The 22,670-nt window shown below is 37.2% G+C and overlaps 3 protein-coding genes across 4 annotated transcripts; 1 reads left to right on the forward strand and 2 right to left on the reverse strand.

Moving 5' to 3' along the window:
* Positions 1-1,465: 1,465 nt before the first annotated feature.
* Positions 1,466-4,706, reverse strand: LOC306869327 (phospholipid scramblase 1-like). Its single transcript, XM_079416035.1, has 7 exons — positions 4,621-4,706; positions 4,118-4,204; positions 3,406-3,448; positions 3,059-3,279; positions 2,751-2,912; positions 2,412-2,570; positions 1,466-2,278 (listed from the first exon to the last, which is right to left on the reverse strand). The coding sequence occupies exons 2-7, from the start codon at positions 4,175-4,177 to the stop codon at positions 2,219-2,221; spliced, it is 705 nt and encodes a 234-aa protein (XP_079272161.1). The 5' UTR covers positions 4,178-4,204; positions 4,621-4,706; the 3' UTR covers positions 1,466-2,218.
* A 129-nt stretch (positions 4,707-4,835) lies between these two features.
* Positions 4,836-11,751, reverse strand: LOC306870024 (PHD finger protein 23A). 2 transcript variants are annotated; one of them, XM_079417047.1, is made up of 6 exons: positions 10,915-11,538; positions 10,299-10,330; positions 9,927-10,019; positions 7,899-8,047; positions 6,106-6,652; positions 4,836-5,969 (listed from the first exon to the last, which is right to left on the reverse strand). In XM_079417047.1, exons 4-6 carry the CDS (start codon positions 7,977-7,979, stop codon positions 5,776-5,778), a joined length of 822 nt encoding a protein of 273 aa, XP_079273173.1. In that variant the 5' UTR covers positions 7,980-8,047; positions 9,927-10,019; positions 10,299-10,330; positions 10,915-11,538; the 3' UTR covers positions 4,836-5,775. The 2 variants fall into 2 exon arrangements, with proteins under 2 accessions (XP_079273173.1, XP_079273172.1); XM_079417046.1 differs by lacking the exon at positions 7,899-8,047 and having other exon boundaries at positions 10,915-11,751.
* Positions 11,535-22,267, forward strand: LOC306870023 (V-type proton ATPase catalytic subunit A-like). Its single transcript, XM_079417045.1, has 15 exons — positions 11,535-11,987; positions 12,587-12,683; positions 12,830-12,958; positions 14,523-14,737; positions 15,786-15,923; positions 16,137-16,288; positions 17,563-17,725; positions 17,843-17,951; positions 18,106-18,228; positions 18,839-18,953; positions 19,142-19,205; positions 19,352-19,555; positions 19,937-20,031; positions 20,175-20,346; positions 21,461-22,267. The coding sequence occupies exons 2-15, from the start codon at positions 12,602-12,604 to the stop codon at positions 21,551-21,553; spliced, it is 1,854 nt and encodes a 617-aa protein (XP_079273171.1). The 5' UTR covers positions 11,535-11,987; positions 12,587-12,601; the 3' UTR covers positions 21,554-22,267.
* The last annotated feature ends 403 nt before the right edge of the window (positions 22,268-22,670 follow it).

Below are 22,670 nucleotides of genomic sequence, written 5' to 3' on the forward strand. Positions count from 1 at the left end.
AATCTGTAATTTGAGTTTTTAGCTAAGCGTGGAATTCCTGTTCGTCTGAAAGAGTTTGCAGTTGTTGCTGATGCACTGCCACATGGGGTTCTCATGCTTTTTAGAGGTCTTTCTTTCCCAATCTCATGTCACTCAGTGGATCTTTGTAAAACATTTGTTGGAAAACAGTGTCTTTCGTCATCCAAGTCAAAAAACAATAAGAAAATTAGAGTTTTGTTTCAGATGGAGTCTATTTCTGTGCCTTATGTAATCTCTTATTGGAATGGTTTAGTAAGTGATATTCCCCGGAAGAAAGTTTGGTCATTACCTCACAAATATTTAATTACTAACAAAACGAGAGAAATTGCATTTAAGTTGATTCATAGAATATAAGTGCTCTCTTAAAAGACTTAAGAATGATATTAATACCAACTGTTCTTTCTGTTTAGAAAACAATGAAACATCTTTACATTTATCCTGGAACTGCTCTTACACAACATTATTTTAGTGTCACATTCTTGACTTTATCAAATGTTTATCAATGATTTTGTGGAAGGACTTGGCACTTCCTTTGGACTGAAAGACTGAATGTCCCTGAGCGGTTGTTGGATTGTTGTGTTTTGACGATGACAATTGTTATTGTTTTTTGTTGTTTTTTTCAATAAAAAAGAAAAAAAAGAACATGAGCTACATCTGAAAATATATATTTTTTACGAGTATTGTCCAATACAATACGATCCAATAACACTATTTTAAGTGTTTCCTCACGCTATTAAACACATTTTTAAATAATGTTCTCAGAAATTAGTCATCAACACCCCCTCAAACCACTCATATGCAACACTAAAAAGAGTAGGCTAAATAAAATGTTAGCTAGCAGTCACCAAATTGTGTGTATAAATTGAAATATTCACAGATATTAAGAATAAATTGTGAGGATTGAATATTAAATGACAAGTGTAATATTATGTTACTTTACTTACTTTTACTTTTGTCATTTAGCAGACGCTTTTGTCCAAAGCGACTTACAAATAAGAAAAAGTAACTAAAACTAAAAAGTTACAACTCTATAAATACTATCTACCCACATATTTAAAAAAATAAAGAAATTAAATAAAATTAACACATGCATATAACAACAACATTTCAATAATAAACATATCAATGAAAAAATTAAATAAAAAGCTACTACTATCCCTTGCCGGTGTCCCTGCCCGGTGGAGTCGCACGGTAGAGTCGATGGTCTTTACACTCTTTACTTTTTTACTTTTGTCATTTAGCAGACGCTTTTGTCCAAAGCGACTTACAAATAAGAAAAAGTAACTAAAACTAAAAAGTTACAACTCTATAAATACTATCTACCCACATATTTAAGAAAATAAAGAAATTAAATAAAATTAACACATGCATATAACAACAACATTTCAATAATAAACATATCAATGAAAAAATTAAATAAAAAGCTACTACTATCCCTTGCTACTACTAGTCCCTCTTGACTGATATATTGTACAACATTTATGCAGAGCACCTCTGTTCTAAAAAGCTTAATTCTCCACTGTGAACATCTTTGAAATGTTTAATTTTAAAAAAAAATTAAAATCTCAGGTGACATTAACTATTGAATGTACGACATCTTCTTCAGAGAAAATATTTTTTTAAATCACAACAATGCTTATTCAGGTTGTTACATTTAAACCTGAAAATCTGGAGGCTAGTGAGGCTTCTGTGTGAATCCTACAATTATGTAGGCTACCTCTAAATTGGTGAATTATCAATCAGCTCTCCACTGGCAGATAACTGCTGAAAATTGCAGTTTAATCTTTATGCATGCCATTCCTGGATATATGCTATTTTGGCACATTGGCAACAGAAAAAGCCTTACTCATGCACTATAACCGGAAATGAATATTCCTAATCGATAATCTATATGTATACCTTTCAAAAACACTGTGAAAATCTATGATAAGGCAAATGTGTAGTTGTTCATGACAACTTCTTTCCACAGATGTTCAGTAAAAAAGAGGGGATGGATAGTGTAATTACACTTGACTTTGTTATCATAAAATTGGTGATGCATGACATGTTTCAGAGGTGTGGTCACAGAAACATTTTTCTTCTAGAGAGCAAGGAGATTTCAGAAGGAAATGTATTACAACATACAAGTGGTAAATGCAGTGATACCACATATGAATATTCCAGAAAAAAATTGAACCAAGAACCTTTCTCCCACTCCCTACTAGCCAAACACACTGCAACGCTGTCCGGAGTCACCGGTCTGCTCAAAGAACATGAAGTCCTGCAGGTCAACACAGAGAAACGATCAAATGAAATATATGAATGGACATATAAAGAATATGGCTTACGTATAAAGAAAATAACAGGAAAAAGCTAAACTGGTGGATGAATGAATGTTTTGTGTCATATCTCACTATAAGGAAACATGCTCCCAGCAGAACTGCCTTCATCCTCACATCCAAGTCCATGGGAAAGTTAATGCCAAAATGATCTGTATCAGTCAGTGTCTCTTTGATGAAGCCAGCCCACTGTTTACTGATGCGACCTACAGAATGCCCATCCTTACCGGTAATCTGCACCAGAGGACAGAAAAACACACACAAACTATTATACTTTCTTTTGGTCTGGAAACCCAATGTGAATATTAACACTAAAAGTAATTGTTCACTCTGATACTGTATGTTTAAATATCTAAAAAATGATCGCAGTCACACATACGTGGCAAACGGACACAATAACAGATAAATACATACGTCAAAATCCACATCCCCACAGCAGCTGATGGCACACAAAGGCCCTTCGATGGACAGCACCTTTGTTTTGGACATGTCGTAGATAGAGAACTTGGGCTTAAACATGTGCCAGTCTTGCTTGATGTAACCTATTGTATTCCCTGGTGGAGCCTGTACCTCCATCTTCAGCCAATGTCACATTCAGACAGGAAAAATAATTGGAGAATGGATTATGTAAATATACATATTTATTGTAAATTTTGCCATTCTTTAATTTCTCTCTCTCTCTCTCTCCAAAGGTCAGAAAAAGCTGCCTTCTGAGTTGTTACCTCTTGAAGGCAGCAGGGGAAACAGCAGGATGTGCAGCGGTAAGGCCTGATTAAGTGAATCACTTCCTGATCAAAATTATCTTTTATCTGCAGCTCAAAACTCCTCAGAGGGCCACAGATATTTCGTGTGCAGCAGTCAGTGTTTTCTTTAGCATGGAAGATCTTTTGACCCATGCTGTTCTTAATCTCATACTGGTTATTAGTTTCAAAGCCAATAATGGCTAGAAAAGAAGATCATTTGTTCATTAGCATTTGACTTATAATTTAGTGCGTCCAACAAAAAGATAAAAAGGATGAAATGTAAAGTTATATACGAAAATAATGTTTAATAACTTCAGAAATGTTACCTTCAAGGAGCTCAATCTTTTGATGGACTAATATCTGGTCAATCTGTAAGAGCAGAACAGAAAGCAGAGATATTCCATTGTACATTTAACACACTAATTATTGTGTACAACTTTAAAAGATTGTTCAACCAATAATGGAAATTCTATCATTGTTTACTAAACCTCAGGTTGTTCTAAACCAGAATGAATTTCTGGTCACACTTCAATTTAGGGACCAGTTTTGACTATTAACTAACTATTATCTATGACTTTTGCCTCAATAAACTCCTAATTTGCTGCTCATTAATAGTTAGTAAGGTAGTTGTTAAGTTTAGGTATTGGGTATAGGATTAAGAGATGTAGAATATGGTCATGCAGAATAAGGCAGTAATGCAGAATAAGGCAATAATGTGTTTTAATAAGGCATTAATATGTTAGTGATATGCATGCTAATAAGCATCTAGTTAATAGTGAGAATTTGTGTGTCCCCCCGCCCCCCATACTATTGAAGTATGTGGGGACCAGAAACTGTTTGGCTACCCACTTTCTTCAAAGCAGAAGAGACACTTCAGAACGAAGGGTGAGTAAATTATATATATATATATATATAAAAAAATTTGTGTGAACTGTTCCTTTTTGACATTATATTGCTCACTTATTGGGGCAATATGTAATTGTACAACTCTTACCATCCTATTTACATGAAATGATTAATTTCACATGGCTCACTCACCTGTGTAAGGTACTCCAAACCAGGTGGGACAGCCGCTGGGTTAGAATAAAGCTGGGCCATGTTGAACTAACTAAACAGCAAGAGTTTCTAATAGAGAGTAAACAATTAATTAATTATTCCACACACTTCACAAATACAACAAACCATTGTGCCATTAACTGGTATAAAATGACTATATTTGTGTTTCGTCATATAGGTCCACAACACAACACTCAAATGGAAAAATCGGCTCTTTTTAAGAGGCACTAATCCACTGAATATCCTCTAAGAAAGTGTTTGAGGCCATTTCTATTATAAATGTTTAACTACTTTAAAGCACAGAATATGCTGACAAAATATCCTGCCTAAAAATCCATAATAGCATTTTCCTTTAAACAATTTGCATTAACTTGCAAATTTGTAACCTGAGACCATTAAACAAACTACAGTAAAAATGTCACTCAAAAATGAGATGCTTGAATTGGTAAAACAAAATCCAATTTCTATATTGTACATGCGCTTACCTTACGCAGCTGATTGTTGAAATAATGGCAAGCACAGCGTTACAGCAGATCGAGTGAAGAGTCATGCACCTCCACCTACAGCATGTGATGTGACTGGGGGAAAAGTGTGCATATGTGATTGTCTTGTCACACCCCTTTGCCCACACACCCTTTGGATATTATTCACGGAAAGAGCAATGACATCAGCAAAGAAAAGAGTGCAAATGAAAAGCAGCTTGACTTTAAAAGAACATTTATTTTTTTAGAATTCACTGCTGTGAATGGTCAGAAAAATATAGCATTTCCTAATCTTTCAAACATATACACCTGTACATACAAGTACTATTTACACTAGGATGCAGGACACATGAACAAAATAAGAGAAATCTGTTTTCAGTCTTAAAATCAAAAACTCAATTCTACCATTGTTTTTGACAGAATACACAAACCAAGCAGTAAAGCTGTCTAAATACGCTGATATCTGCTTTACAATGGTCAAAAGGTTAATCTAAGAACAACCTGTAACAATAAAAGTGAGGACTTTTAATCACAAGACTGAAAATGTTACTTAGAAAAAACAATTACATTGATTTGAACAGATTTTGAGAGTTGTACAGATCAGAGCTGGAGGTGTCCCTTATCTACCACCCATTAAGTCTTTCATACAGTGCTCCATGACCCAAATAAGGTGTGTCGGGTTAGTGCGACACCTGTGCTAAGTGGCCCCCATGGGCAAGACAGAAAAATACTGGATTAGAACACCTCTTTGCTGGAAATGGAGTTGTTTTAATGGATGCTTTGTACATGGTATTTGGATTCATAAATATGAAAACTTTGAGAGAAATATGGTGAAGTGTCAAGAAAACTAAAAATCTTATTTGTCCTAAAATATGGTAAATTTTCCTTGACAGGTTTTGAGAGATTCAGCCATCTTGACATATAGTAGTGCAAATAAGTGCATGAGTTTTAGTATGCCTTATACCTGAAAAACACTTAATGTCATAAACCAAGACCAGCCTTTCAACACAGAACAAAGGAGAACAAATGGAGTTATATAAATCATTTTTTTTAATTTAACAGAAACTAATTAAGAGTAATCAATAGTAAAAAGCACAGGTATGAGAACGTCTCATTTATTTAAATACACGCACAGGATCTAATCCCATACAGTCTTTCTCAGTGGTCTCTTTTGTCCGTGGAGCCCCGAGAGTCCCTGCATCTGTAGCAGTAGAAAATATCAGGTACGTTGGACTTCTTAATCTTAGCGCAGGAGAGATGGACCCATATGGAGCATTCGTCACATTCAATCATGGGACGTCCGGCAAAAGGCTTCCCGCAATAACACGTAATCAAATCCCATGAATCATCACCTATAAAGGACAGAACAAAATAAGGATGATTGAAAGATAAATAATGATCAGATGTTTTCTTCAGTTTACATTTATGACACAAATGTTATTCTAGCTACATACACTACTGGCATGCCAAGTCTAATCAGACACTTACCAGACTCTACCATAATATCTTCATCAGTCACCAATGTGTCCGTTTCGCAAGAGCTCAGGTCTGTTTCTTGATTGGACTCCAGTTTAAGCCCCGCCTCATGCATGTGAATGGCCTGTTCTGTTAGCTCCTCCTTTTGAAGCCCTTCGTTCAAAGGGCTTGTGGATGGAAAGTGTCTCTCAGCCTTTACCGATCTCTTCATTTTCTTTAGTGCTGCTTTTGATTGTTTGTGTGCTCTTGCCTCCGAGATGCTTTTTCTCGGACCTCCTAAAGAGAAGCGTCCGAGTTTCTTCACCTTCTTCCGCTCGGCTTTACTATGCAGATGGATCTGGTTCAGAGAGTCTTTCAATGTCATCTTGTCTAAGGAGCTGTCCGACTGAAGATGGCTGAACTCTGTGCTGCTCCTGTCGGTCTCAGCTTTGTGAACCAAACTGTGAATGTTGTCGAGGCTGGAGTGTGCATCCGTCCAGCTATCCTTCATGGACCCTTCTCCCGAGAGCTCAGAAAGCTCGTGTGCACATGGAGATGAAGATGGAGACCATGAACTCTCCTGGAAACACACACCACCACAATTTACCCTATTTATTTGCATATGATTTTGCATTGCATGGTGGAAAGTAAGCTTATAAAACAGTCATGGCTTAATATTTTTCAACAAACCATATTGGACCTGGAGGCGTATTACAGAAAGATCCTAACTTTAAAATCTTATCTGTTTGGTAACCATGGTAATTTCAGTTAGGGTTAGGACAAAAGCTATTACAGAACAGCATTTCCTAAGTGCGTTATCTTATCTTAACTACAGATAGGAAAGGGGTATTACAGAAACCTCCTAACTTGACAAAAAACACTAAAAACTGTCTTAACTTTAGGACAACCCCACAGCTGTCCTAACTTCAAAATTATTTGAAAGCTAACGGAAAAAAACGCTTACAACTGTGCTGCTCGACAATGGCCTTACATTTATTAATAGTTGAAAATGAAGAACTAAGATGTTTAATGGTAGAAAGACTCTTGGAGGACCCTGAAGATGTGTTATATTTTGATGACAAAACACTTAAGTAATTACAGACTGCCGTACAACATATTACAGTTAACACAGGAACTGCAACCAGCATTATAGAGACCAACAAAAGTTTCAAGGAGCATTACTGGTTGTAGTGCAAGTGACTAATGCCTTACGTTTTTTTGCAAAAGACGATTTTCATAGTGAAGTAGCTTTTGTTTACCTCATCATCAGCTCGGGCAGTGTTGGTTGCTTGGTAACAGACCTGAGAGTGGATTGTCGAGCTTGATAATGCCATTTAAGATTTCCTAACTAGAGATAAGATATTTTGTAAGATAGGATAAGAATCCCAAATCAAGTTAAGATTTGCTTCTGTAATACGAATTTTCGAAAAATCCGAATTTAACATATATCTTAAGTTAAGACCTAATAAGAAACTTTCTGTAATACGCCCCCTGATCAATAACTTTTCATTAATGAGTGAACGTATATATTAAATGATGCTGTGTTTGATTAAAATATTAATACAGCATAATAAATTTAGCTTTTGATTAATTCAATATATAAATAATTCTAATTTTACATGAACTTTAGAAAAAACCCATTGTGATAGGGGGATTTAAAAAAAAAAAAAAAAAAAGGCATTTTTTTTTTTTAAACGCTATATCGGTCGGGCTCTAATTTATAACAATCGGAGAATTACCAGTATCATCTCTACTGAAACCAATGGATTTAAATAGATTACTCTGAACTCATGGCTGCTCAAAAACTCTAAATTTATTAAATCTACCTCTACAATAGAGTTGGGCCGATAGATGATGCCATCGTCCTTCGCCAATGGCTGATAGACATCGCGATGTTGAACCGACATCGTGACCCCCCCTCCCCCCGCATCCCAATACCGTGTTTGGAAAGAAAATGACGTGTACTACGGAACCCCTAAAGGGATTAAATACAAGATGGGAGGAAAATACATATTTCAATACTTTCTCTCACAGTTATATCATTGGGTAATTATACTGTATATAATTGCAGGCATCGGGGAGTTGCTATTATGCCTGGCATTGAAACTGCTTTTGAATTCACAATCGCTTTTAAGTTTCACTTTCGAGATTCGCGATCACACGTACTCTGTTTATACTATGGAGCGGCAGTACTTACCACACATTTTACAAGATTAGATGTTTGTCAGTGGTGCTGAGGATCAGCAAATCATTCACCATCGTCCTCAGTCATCTCTCCTTACTCTGTTTATGTAGTAAGTGAAATTTTATGTACTGTAATGTAACAGGCAACCGTTAACAATCGTTATGCGTTTCCCATGTCTTTCTGAATACGGATTCACGCTTCGGGCACACCCCCTAACTCCGCCCTCTCCCGCCCCCCCGATGTCATCGTCCATTGCAATGTTTCACTGTAGATGTCCAATTTTGTAGACATCACCCAACTCTACTCTACAACAAAAATATTCATTTACAACAAAACATCAAACGCATTCATTTTACTCACATAAACTTTCACTTTCAGATGAAAAAGATGATAAATTTAAGTGGTAAACAAGCTCAATATATTTTACAAGAGTATTTTTAATCCTCAGTTGATATTGGAATTAAAAATTTTAAGTTTTATAATAGTTATATCTCTTAAAGGGATCCCCGGGTACTAAGACATGTATAACTTAATATAACGTAAATGATGTTCCTTATTTAAATAATGTAGTAGAAAACCCATGAAAATGTATGTTATTAAAAAAAATAAATCTACATTGTTTTTGGACTATGGGGGGGGCGCCATTATTTTATGTGCACAGTACATTATGCATCGATAACGTCAAATGGTTGCACTCGGTGAGCTACTGGCGCTTTTTACTGCAACAACTCAGAAAATAAAATACTGATACGATAACACATTGTGAGGCTTTTGGTTGTAATTTTCAGTCAAAAGAAGCAATGTAAGACTTCACTGCTTTCCTAGAGATAAGAAGAGGAGAAAAGAATGGGAAGATGCCCGTGGACGAATACAACTTCCTAAAGACCCGCTTCTTTTTTCTTTCTCTAGTAGACCAAAGCTACTGAAAGAGCTTACAAACGGCTGAGACCAGAAACGCTAGATGCCATCTGTTAGAATGAAAGCATGCCGATGCTAATAATGACGCCCGGCACCTAGAGGAGTTTCTCAGCGCAAATTTCCCTCGATATTCGGGACGTTTACACTCCTTGTGGGGAAATATCCATGCATTTGGTTTAAGCCTATACTTATATCCATCGCCACCTGTAAGCTCTTTCAGTAGCTGTGGTCATCATATCAATATCTCGGAGTTGTCTATTCCGAGATGTGTTGTGGTAAAAATAGCAACAGGTAGCGCTAGTAGCTCACCGAGTGCAACCATTTTACTTCATCAGAATAATGGCGCCCCCGTAGTTCAAAATATGTATAAAACGATAATAAATAACAAATCTTTAATGGGGTTTCTACTACATATTTCAGTAAGAGACATCGTTTACGTTATATTAAGCCATACAAGTCTTGATACCCAGGAATCCCTAAAACGATTTAATTTTCTTTTTAATTGTGTGTTTTGACATTTCCAAAGTTTGGTTTCCATACAAAAAAATATAAAAGCTTTTTTTTTTTTTTTTATAAATGTTTATAAATTTCTTCTGGGTCAAAATAGACCAGAACGCAATCAGGGTTAAGTATTTTAAAACACACATACACACAATCTACAGAGTCAGCAGCAGGTGATTAGCATGAAGATGGTCAAAGTTGCCACTTAATTGCTGTACAAAAAGACCATATTTTATGACATTCAACTCACTTCTTTCTGAGGTGGAATGTACCCAGCATAGGCCAGGACAAAGCTGCAAAACTTATTGAAATCCTCTACGGTCCTCTTCCTACGCTCTGGTGGCTGGAACAGAATAAAATATACATTAATAGTGACCAATAGTAGTGATTTACAGTACGTTTACAGTGATATCTAAAGCTATAACGCCAGTCTGTCACCAATCTGAAATCATTTTAAAAACCAAAATATTTTTGCCAATTACTGTCAATGACTACAGGCAGATACTTATCCCATCCACTGCCCATCCCCCCCATGTTCGGCCACATGTGGCCTAAGCTATAAATAAGTAACAGACCGTCACCATTTAAAACTATTACAGAATATAACTGCGACAGCACTTACCAAAGCCTCTGTTTTACAATTCCGGACGGTGTCTGTAAAAGAAACAGAAGAAATCGGCATTACTGGCAAAACATGTTAACATTACTGTTAAATGCTGAAACTACAACCTTAAATGAACTGTCAAGTTAGCTTTAGCCAGGGCTATTTGGATACTGTTAAAGTAACGTAACTTTAAAGTAACTTCCTTAAGTGATTATTGGAATGCTACAAACGTACGAAATCGAATTCTAAACATTAAACTGTTGCAAAGGTTCTGTGAACTCATTTGCTCAAGTAAACATCCGAACAGAAGCTGCTTAACGTTATGCTAAAAGCTAACGAGTAGATGCAACCTTGTCAAGTCAGCAAAACAAGGAAGCAAATTGGCATCAGAACTATTCAAGTATGCTTAGAAAATTCTATGTTATGTATCTGGAGGTAATGTTAGTAGAGAGGCCATGTTAGGTGTAACTTACTTAACCTAAGAGGATATCTCACTGCTAGCATGAGTAACGTTAATTAATCCAGTCAGGAGCGCTTTGTTAAAAGGGTGTGTTACACGAGGCTCGTTTAAAACTTCGAGTATTAATAAAATGAAAAGAGAATGTGTATGACAATAAAAAAAGCACACATTTACCTTGATGATGATCCATAATACCCAACATGGTCGGGTAACGTTACCGTTAGTACCACAAAGTTGGGCTCCTCTTGGTGTTGGCCGTTTGATTTCCTGCTAACGTTAATTATCTTGTGGAGTCACTTTGAGGAAAAGCGAAATTTCTTGTGCATGTATGTGCAAATCCGGTTGATTTTGAATTTAACAGATTACGTTAACTAATAAAATAAATTACCGCATAACCGAAGGGAGGCTTGCCATATGCTCAGAGTAGTCTCGTCATCAAAACTCTAATACTAAGCAAACGACCAGATTTTTCGACGATTAAATTATGGTTCAGCTAAAATGAAGCTGAACCGTGTATTATTTCGTCCAGACTTCAATTAAAGATGATGATATCTTGTCTTCGATCCTCGTTGATCACCAGCGAATTTAAACTGATGGCTTTAGATCTAACGTACAAAACAGCTGACACCTTGATTGTATCCACAAACGCGAGGCAAAGACGAAAAATACCAAGTTAGCTAGCAATTTGTCAAATATCGAAAAATCAAACCCGAGCTTTTTGCAACTGCATTCAACAAAGTCTTGAACGTCTGGATTACGCGCGTTCTCGACAGGAATCACCCTGTGACGCAACCACGCAAAGAGCGCCAGGCTTTTCTACGTGCTGCCTACTGATGTGAACGTAATACACATGCATGGTAGATTGTCAAAGATAATCCAAATCTGACTAAATAGACAACGCAGCTTTTATTTGTATTCACCGGTGGAATACACTGTGCCCAGACTTTGTAAATGTCAACAGTTACGATGCGTCGCTGCTTGCAGCAACGTCCTTGTGTTCATTCGACGAACACAGGAAATGGAGAAACTGTGGTTCGATGGGCGCCATGTTGGATCAGATGCGCTACACATTTCCACGCAAAATCTCCTCTGGGGGAGCCATAATGGCGCACTTTGTTTTTGCACTGTGTAAACGGACTTCCTTAATCTTGGCAGGTCAGCTGACCAATGTCGTGACAGTTTTTTTTTCCTCGCTCCACTGCTTGGTAGGATATTCCAAGGATTACCGTTCATTTCATGCCAATACAGTAAGACCCATCGTTTGTTTTTTTATACAGTTATATTTTATTGCTGTCAAACCGGGCAGTTTTGTCCTATCTCATTTTCTAACGCTACGCAGGTGAAATCTGCTCAGTTGCTGATCAGGCTTTGCTAGTAGCCATCTGTCTGTCACCTGACATCCAGTGGTTCATTACGACAGCCTGCTAGATCTCGTAATTCAGTAGTTTGGTCGTGTGAAGGCGTTTATTTATATATTTCTTTATTTGATCTATGTGCGTTTAGTACAAATTCATATAATTTTCATTTGATACTCTGCAGGAATAGTTTGAATCTGAATAGATGCCGGTCGGCGATAGTGGTTCTGTTATTATTATAGTGTTGTCATCGAGAAAATCTTTAAATTTGTCAATTGAAATATTTACCATAACAGTAAGATTGAAACTCACATTTGCTTTCGAGTATATTGATTAGAATTGGAACAAAACCGACCTTGGGGTTTTGCTCCTATTGAAATTGTAAAAATTGAAAGTCTTGTAGTGTTGATAAGGTTTGGCATGTGTCTTGAAACACTGAAAGATATTGGTGCAATTTGCATGAATGAACTGTTTCACACTTCCTCTTTCAGGATTGCTAACACAGAATGGATTTTTCCAAGCTGCCTAAGATCCGAGATGAAGACCGTGAGGATCAGTTCGGATATGTGCATGGAGTTTCAGGCCCAGGTAAAAAATAAAAAACATGTTCTAAAGTCACTTTGTTACAAAATTGAACATACAGCACAACATTCCTCCCATAAGCAGTTTATTTTGACTGACAGATGTGGGTCATGAGATGGACATGTTACAGTCCGTGTGTCTGTTTATTGCAGTGGTGACGGCCTCTAGCATGGCAGGTGCGGCCATGTATGAACTGGTGCGTGTGGGCCACAGTGAGCTGGTGGGAGAAATTATCAGATTGGAGGGAGATATGGCAACCATCCAGGTGTACGAGGAGACCTGTATCCTTTTCCATTCAAGAGTGGTTTACTTAGAGGTGCCATAGAATGCATTGATACAATATTTTAAATTGTTCTCTGATATCTACATAGAAGGTATATGGCTTAGGTAAGGGCAAAAATTATCCAGAAACTGTTTTACATGTGCATTTACAACCCTAGGATTTCTCCCTAGAATGAAATGGTCTGTTATTGTCTTATTTGGAAGGGTCATGAATAATTATGTTGAGCTCTGCTCTGATTGGCTGTTTCACAGTGCGGCTCAATGAGATCTGCTCTGATTGGCTGTTTCACAGTGCGGCTCAATAAGATCTGCTCTGTTTGACTGTTTCACAGTGCATCTCATTTCAGTAGCTCACTGGAAGGAAACACAGGGAGGAAAATATATATTTCAATACTTTCTCTCGCAGTTATATCGTCGGGTAATTATACTGTATATAAAATGCAGGCATCAGGGAGCCGCTATTAATATGCGCGGCACTGAAACTGCTTTCAAATGCACGATCACTTTTTACTTTCGCTTTTTTAGATTCACAATCGCACAAACTCTGTTTATACTATGGAGAGGCAGTACTTACCACACATTTTACAAGATCAGATGCTTGTCAGTGGTGCTCAGGTTCTGTAAATCATTCGCCATCATCCTCAGTCATCTCTCCTTACTCTGTTTATGTGGTAAGTGAAATCTGTACTGCAATGTAACAGGCTACCGCTAGCAAGGAGCTAACCATGTCCCTTTAGTGGCTCGCGTTACTTTATTAGAATGCGTTATTTGCTTTCCGTGCCTTTCTGAATACAGACACCAACCCATTCCTGCACTTCACATCCCCTGCACAGCCTGGAACATAACATTTATTTCCATGATCTGCCATTTTCGCTGTTGTCCTCGCTCGTTTCTTCACAATACCTGCAGAACTTCTGATGGTTCGTCAGGCGGCTGGCTTAGAACATGGGCAGGTATATGCAAATGTTGGAGGCGTAACTATTAGTGATCCTGACTGTTGCGTCACAGTCGGTGTTATGTTCTGATTCGCCTATTTTTCTGTGGTCTTTTTTATTCACGAGATTTACATAAGAAGGAGGAAACAATGATGTTTGAGGCTCACTGTATGTCATTTCCATGTACAGAACTCTTATTATTCAACTATTGCAAGGTAAAGACAGTTTTCCATTCTATAGCACCTTTAAGGCTGGAATCCACAACTCTTTTTGCCCCAATTTTCCCCCGATTTACAGTCCGAACAAGTTGATGCTAGTTGCTGAAAGTCTGAGGCAGTTCGCAGATTTAAGTTGACAAAGTCGGTATCTGTATGATGCCTAGCGTTTTAAAATCTGTTTGGATTTTAAAAGTTGTGTAGTGTATTCCAGCCTTTACTCTACCATACTTGAAAAGGTTTTAATAGAGTTAATCCAAACTTTTAATTCAAAAGTGTAAAAAAATTTTGGGGAAATGGCAATTGAAAACCTTGTTTAGTTTCTATTTTTCATGGTTCATCATGGTGTTGCCAGAGTATATTTGTGTGTTGTATTTGTATATGTCTATAATGTTTTCCTGAGCTATCCACAGCTGGAGTTTGTGTTGGAGACCCCGTGCTCCGCACTGGAAAGCCTCTCTCTGTGGAACTGGGGCCCGGAATCATGGGCTCCATTTTTGACGGTATTCAGCGTCCCCTCAAAGACATCAATGACCTTACGAAGAGCATCTACATCCCCAGAGGGGTTAACATAGGTGCTCTTAACAGGGACCTCAAGTGGGAGTTCTCTCCTTCTCAGAACCTGAGGGTAAGAATTATGTGCGTGTCTTTCTCTGTATACAGTGACGTCACGCACCTAGTTTTTTTGGATTTGCCACCAAGGACATTTCTGACACTTTTTCCTAGAACTGTGAGTTATGATAATCTAGTAGTGAAGTGACATTCAGCCAAGTATGGTGACCCATACTCGGAATTCGTGCTCTGCATTTAACCCATCCAACGTGCACACACACAGCAGTGAACACACACACACCGTGAACATACACCCGGAGCAGTGGGCAGCCATTTTATGCTGCAGCGCCCGGGGAGCAGTTGTGGGTTCGGTGCCTTGCTCAAGGGCACCTCAGTCGTGGTATTGAGGGTGGAGAGAGCGCTGGACATTCACTCCCCCCACCTACAATTCCTGCCGGCCGGAGACTCGAACCCGCAACCTTTGGATCACGAGTCCAACTCTCTAACCATTAGGCCACGACTTCTATACTAGTGTAGTATAGTAGTATGCATGGGGCCGAGTTCAAAGTCTGATATAATATGATATAATATATACATTTTTATAATGAACCAAGCAAAATTGCAAATGAACTCAGCTGTCAGTAATCACTCTGTATTTTCATGTATTGAAAACAGCAGAATTGACTTTATGATAACGTCTGTGTTTCATAGGAAAACCACAACTCCAAAGAAGAATAACTATTATTATTTAGAATTAAATGTTACTTCACTGTAATAATTACTTAAATGTCTTCAGACCCAATTATATACTTCTGAATTATGAACCAAAGCAAGAACATGCATTCATGCCTTTACTGTTGCTATTCTACAATATAGAGAATATTATAAGTTTTCTGTGGCTTTTAGAAACAAACAAATTTTAACCATCAGCACTTGAAAGGGCAAAGCTAAACTGCACCAACTGTGTATGGAAGCTGATTTTGTAAAACCAAGACTATAATGTCTGTAGTCCTTAATGTGCCGCACCTGCAACACTTATTTCCAGTATTTGTATATTATATTGAAATTATGCCCTGGATGTCTGTTTACTTTAATTGGTGTCTTTCACTGTTTGTTTTTTTCAGGTTGGAAGTCACATTACAGGAGGTGATATCTATGGATTGGTGTATGAGAACTCTCTCATTAAACACAAGATCATGCTGCCCTCTCGCAACAGGGGAACAGTCACCTACCTCGCTCCGCCAGGAAATTATGACGTCTCTGTGAGTCACAATCATCCTCACATGTCCTGAATTACTATCACACTTTTATAGACAAGCACACAAGTGTAGCTCACATCAATTCAAATTTATTTGTATAGCCTCTTATAAAAGGAACAGTTGGATGGAAAAACTCCCTAAGATGTTTAGGTAAGATGAGGAAGAAACCCAATACTAAATATTGGAACTTCCCTTTTCATTGTGTGTGTATGTCAGGATGTGGTGCTGGAACTGGAGTTTGAAGGAGTAAAGGAGAAGTTCACCATGGTGCAGGTGTGGCCTGTGCGACAGGTGAGGCCTGTTACTGAGAAGCTACCTGCGAATCACCCCCTGCTGACTGGACAACGAGTACTGGACGCCCTCTTTCCGTGAGTCCCAAGCTTTTCATGATTCTCATTTCTCCATTAATTAAACAGACTTGTCTGCAGTCTTGGCTCACTGGTTATTTATCATGAAAAAGTCACTTTCTGTTATCTTGCTGCATTGGTATCAAACCCCCATAAGCTTTAATGCTTAGGTTTGCCAGATCCCCCAATCAGAGATTTTTCTCATTTACTCAAATGAAACGGTCAAATGCTCATGAAGTAACTCTCAGAGCAGTTCTGGGGATGTTGTTCATGTATTTATGTCCTCATTTAGTGAGACGGCAGATGCTGAAAACACCACGAGCGTACTTCAGTGTGTGTGGTAATCAAAACCGCGTGTCTGTGCCATTCATGCAGAACATGCAGAATTCATATTTAAATACGTCTTTTTGCGGCTTAATGTTTACAGATAGTCCATATCGTGAGTCGATTTAAGTGTACTGACCTACTTTTGATTAATTCATCCAAACTTTGACAAATTCCGTGACTCCGTATTATACAGTAAATTCCATTTATATGACTGGATTCTGTGATTCCGTCTGCGTTTCCCCCATCGCGGAAACCATAAATAGGTAATATTTAGGTGTTTTGCAACTTCAGTGTAGTGGATTGTAATTTATTGCAACTTGAGCAATGTCTGCTGCTGCCTAGGAGAGACAACTGATGCGTGATGAAGCAGCACCAGTTAGGAAAAGCTTTCGGTGTGAGAGTGCCTTTAGTCTTCCACGTTGATTGGTCGGACTCATGACTCCCAACAAATCAGATGGGCGGTGGGCGGAGACTGCTGTAGGCCACAGAGTAGTGAGTTCCGACAGGCTGCATCAGAGCCAAATAGCGCGTTTCAAAATTAAATAATTTTATCTGCACATTGGTTTTGAAAATGACCGATGCCGATTATCATAAAAATGCTTAATATCGGCACCGATAATCGGTCGACCCCTGTTGGAGTTTCTCCATTGAAAGTGTAATATAGCCAATCTGTGTTTTTTAATGAAGCTGCTTGTGCTATTTGCTGCTGTTAAATCTGCAAGCATACCTTCTCATTGATGAACTATAACAAATATATAATAAATCAGGAATGAGATTAGTTAAATCATGCATATTAGTTGACTTTCTCTTTATTTGAGTTTATGTGAAAGTGCACTAATTCTGATGAAATGTAAAAAGTAATTTCTCAATTTAGATTATTAATAATAGTTATTATAAATTGTGAGCAAATTAGTCATGATTATGAGTTTAACCATTATTGTAAAGTCCTAATTTCTGCCATTTTGCAGTTGTGTCCAAGGAGGGACCACAGCCATTCCAGGAGCCTTCGGCTGTGGTAAGACCGTGATCTCTCAGTCTCTCTCCAAGTATTCCAACAGTGATGTCATCATTTACGTGGGTTGTGGAGAGCGTGGAAACGAGATGTCTGAAGTATTAAGAGACTTTCCAGAGGTTGGTATGACACTGGCTTTAATGATTAATGATTCATAACCGGAGAAGATTAAGTGACCCAGTTAAGTGGTTTAAATGAACCTGGTTTAGATGATTGACAGTAATTTTGTTCGATAGCTAACTATGGAGGTGGACGGCAAGGTGGAGAGCATTATGAAGAGAACAGCACTGGTGGCCAACACCTCAAACATGCCTGTGGCTGCCAGAGAAGCCTCCATCTACACCGGTAAACTCAAGAGCCGTATATATTAAGTTTGCTGTAATGCTGGCGAATCAGGTTTTATGAGACGATTATTGATAGCAAAATGAAACAAAACCTAATCAATATATGTATGTGTGTGGATGCATTTATCTTCATAACATGCCTTGTGTGTGAACAGGTATCACATTGTCTGAGTACTTCAGAGACATGGGCTATAACGTCAGCATGATGGCTGACTCCACCTCTCGTTGGGCTGAGGCTCTTAGGGAGATCTCCGGACGATTGGCTGAGATGCCTGCTGGTATGTACGGCTTTTACAACTTTCGTTTTATCAAAGAATCACAAAATTATTAAGCAACACAAATGTTTTCAACATTGATAATAATAAGAAATGTTTCATGAGCAGCAAATCAGCATATTAGAATAACATCTAAAGGATCATGTGATACCGAAGACTAGCGAGCTGCTAAAAATCCAGCTTTGCTTCAAAGGAATAAATTGCATTTTAAAATATATTCAAATAGAAAACAGTTCTATTAAATTGTAATAATATTTCACTATAAACAAATTCATAAACGGCCATGATGAGCATAAGAAACTTTTTTATTTTTAAATCTTACCGACCCTAAACTTTTGTGATTGCATGATTGCTAAATCATTATAGGCTACTGATGAATTTTAAAAAATACTCTTTGCAGGTACTGCATACTTTAAAGTTATGCTTTGTATTGGCAGCAAAATGTGTGTAAAACATATCTCAAACTTCCTCCAAATTGAGGTATTGTTGCTATTTCAGTTTCAATGAGTTGTCACCACATTCACAACTTGGTGTTTCGACTAAATTGTGCTGCCTTGTCCAAACCAAACTTTCTTATATTGGATAATCAAACTTTCTTTTTTTCCTTCTACAGACAGTGGGTATCCCGCATACCTTGGAGCCCGTCTGGCATCATTCTATGAGAGAGCAGGTCGAGTGAAGTGCCTGGGTAACCCAGAGAGAGAGGGCAGCGTCAGCATTGTGGGAGCGTAAGTACACTCAAATAACATCAAGCGGGTTATTATAATAAATATATGAATTGATATGTAAGTTTGTACAAACTCTGATTTATTATTTTGCGAATGTTATGTGTTATTTATTATGAGTGTTTCTAAAAATATTACATGCATTTTTGTGGTGGTTTCTAACTGCAGATGTCTCTTATTCACATCTGCAGTGTGTCTCCCCCTGGTGGTGACTTCTCAGATCCTGTGACTTCTGCCACTCTTGGTATTGTGCAGGTGTGTGACTCCTATGAATGCTTGTCAGTAACATGATGTGATGTTTATTTTTAATTTTTTTTTTAAGCAGTCATTTAACTCTTTTAAATGAAGCAGTAATAGAATCTTCCATTATCCCCCCCCCTCATTTGAACTGTTGCTCTCAGGTGTTCTGGGGTCTTGATAAGAAGCTTGCCCAGAGGAAACACTTCCCTTCTGTTAACTGGCTGATCAGTTACAGTAAATATACACGAGCGTTGGATGAGTACTATGACAAACACTTCCCAGAGTTTGTGCCGCTGCGTACCAAAGCTAAAGAGATTCTGCAGGAGGAGGAGGACCTAGCTGAGATTGTGCAACTTGTTGGAAAGGTATGTTTGTGTATGTTGTTTGTCAAATCGTGTTATTAATAAATACGTAAGATTTTTTTTTGTGTAATGACTTTCCTAATGTATTTATATTGATAGTTTATTTAATAGTTTATTTAATGTATTTGTGTTGATTCTGAATGCATTTACATTTACATTTACATTTATTCATTTAGCTGACGCTTTTATCCAAAGCGACTTACAATTGCTATATATGTCAGAGGTCAGAGGTCGCACGCCGCTGGAGCAACTAGGGGTTAAGTGTCTTGCTCAGGGACACATTGGTGTCTCAGAGTGGATTCGAACCCGGGTCTCTCACACCAAAGGCATGTGTCTTATCCACTGCGCCATCACCACCCATTTATTTTGTTTTTTTGCCCACAGGCATCTCTGGCTGAGACAGATAAAATCACTCTGGAGGTGGCCAAGCTCATTAAAGATGACTTCCTGCAGCAGAACGGTTACACTCCCTATGACAGGTAAACTAATCATCTGTGCAATATGAAGAATGTGACATCCCCACAGACCTCTTTTTAGGTGTCGTCGTGTTCTAGTTGGCTGTTTGTCAGTCTGTCCTAATCATTTCTCACATTATCACCCTGTCTCTCTCTCTCTCTTCTAGGTTCTGTCCCTTCTATAAGACAGTGGGGATCCTGTCCAATATGATAGCTTTTTATGACCTGGCCCGGCATGCTGTCGAGACCACAGCGCAGAGCGATAACAAGATCACCTGGGCCCAGATCCGTGAACACATGGGAGAAATTCTTTATCGCATCAGCTCCATGAAGTTTAAGGTACCGTTGCTCAAATATTGATGTTGTTGCATAAGCTGAAATAAAATAAAACATAAATATTAAATTAAAACTTTTCAAAATAGCGTTGTGTTGGCAAAATAAGTTTTGTTGAATTACAAAATAACTAAAATTAAAATAAAAAATAAAGTAAAGCTAAATAGAAATATAAAAAACCCCAAAAAGTAATAAAAAAATAAAAAAAATAATAATAATTACTAAAATTAACATGAAAACTGAAAATATAAAAATATAACCTAATTCAATGACTGATAAATATTATACTATATAGTGTATATACCAGCATACATACATATTTGTATTTTATTCTTTATTTTTTATTATCTGTGCGTTGTTGTTGTCGCTGTACTGGACGCTTCTGTCACCAAAACAATTTCCTTTTATGTGCAAACATACTTGGCAAGAAAGCTCATTCTGATTCTGATTCTGATAGTATTATCTAATAATGATGTGGGGTTGAGTCTGTTGTGTCCCATCTTGATCCAAATGTGTTTTCAACCAAAAATGTTTAAAAGTGTTTGAATCTATACAGAAGTATACAGTTTGGCATTAAAAATTAAACAGGAGTTATAAAGAAATATATACAGAGTTATAAAGTAAACAACAAAAAGTATTAAAATGTCCTTAAAAATCAAATATTGTAATTCATTATTATTGCCACGAACCTCTTAGACCAAACAATGTGGTAAAATATATACCAAATTAAAATATTAATTTTAACTGAACTGTTGTTTAATAATAGTATAGGTCATATTTAGTTGTTCCCTGTAATACAAGGATATGAAATATTGACTTGAACAGTGACTGACAATTTGTTAATAATGTAATTGATTTATTTGAATTATTTACACATGTTCATTATATTTATTATAAGTGTATATATATATATATATATATATATATATATATATATATATATATATATATATATATATATATATATATATACAGCACTGGGTGTATATATATATATATATATATACATAATCTAATTATAAAAAAAAAATTTTTTTTTTTATAATTAGATTATTTACATTAATTTTATGCCTGACATTGAGCAGTTTTCTATAACTGCATGTGTCTGTGTGTTTGGCAGGATCCAGTCAAAGAGGGTGAAGCAAAGATTAAAGCGGACTACGCTCAACTGCTGGAAGAGATGCAGAATTCTTTCCGCACTCTCGAGGACTAAAAGCAACCTTTGACCTCACACGTGTCCCAGCTCTCTCCTCCCCTGGCTGTGCAGTGCATTTCCCAGTGCTCCCTTGTGCATGTGTACCTCTCATCTGAATATACACTGAAACTGAACAAGACGAATGAAAGCCCGAGCTAGTAGCCATCGCTAATCTGAACACGGTCTTCAGAAACATAAAAAGAGTGTGTGTTCTCACTCTAGAACTACAACTGTTACTTGGTGTTTGAACTTTAAGATTGTATTTTAGCATCTTAAGCAAATGCCTCTATGATCTCTCTGTGCTGAGACTCAACACTTGAAGCACAAAAACAGCAAACATATTCACCTTCTCTTTTTCTCACCACCTGCTTTCCCATGAGTCCTCGCTGCATGTGTTTGGAGCGCAGGGGAGCACAGTGTTTATTCCCATCTCAGTTTTTTTTCTCTGTGACCAATAGAAATGTGTTATATAATAATGGGAACAATGGAAGTCAGAAAGGGATCATCGAGGCTTCCCTTATTTATTTGAATCTTGTTTTGTCTCAATGTGATTTCTGCTCTATATGTGTTCCTTTGATCATTTCTCGTGTGTGTGTGTGTGTGTGTGTGTGTGAGAGAGAGAGGGAGTGCGCATGGGTAGTGTATTGTGGCTTCTGCAGTGGTACATTACTACATTTATTGTGTGTGGTGTTGTGTGTTCAGTTCCAGAGAATTAAATTATTGGAAACTGTTTGAATGACTCTGCTTTATGATAACAAAAATAGATTATTTGATTTTCATTCTAGTAGTTCACCTCTCACTCTCGAAAGTTCAAGTTACAATTTAAAATAAGGGTTTTCTATTTTAATATTTTTCCTTGTGATGAAAAAGTTTACATTTTTTATTCCAGTCTTTTTAAAGAGTACTTTTTTTCCCTGTCTTCAGTGTCACGTGATTTGAAACATTTTAATTTGCTGATTTGGTGCTCAAGTAAAATTTCTGAAAAGATGTGCGTAGCTTTATATATATATATATATATATATATGTATGTTTAATATAAATCAATTTGTTCTTGTGGAATAAAAAATATAAATTTCTTTAAAAAAAACTGTACTGACCCTAACTTTTGAATGGTGCTGTAGATGTTTCCAATTTG

This window comes from Barbus barbus (assembly GCF_936440315.1).
Source record: "Barbus barbus genome assembly, chromosome: 5".
In the NCBI taxonomy this organism is placed as follows: domain Eukaryota; kingdom Metazoa; phylum Chordata; class Actinopteri; order Cypriniformes; family Cyprinidae; genus Barbus; species Barbus barbus.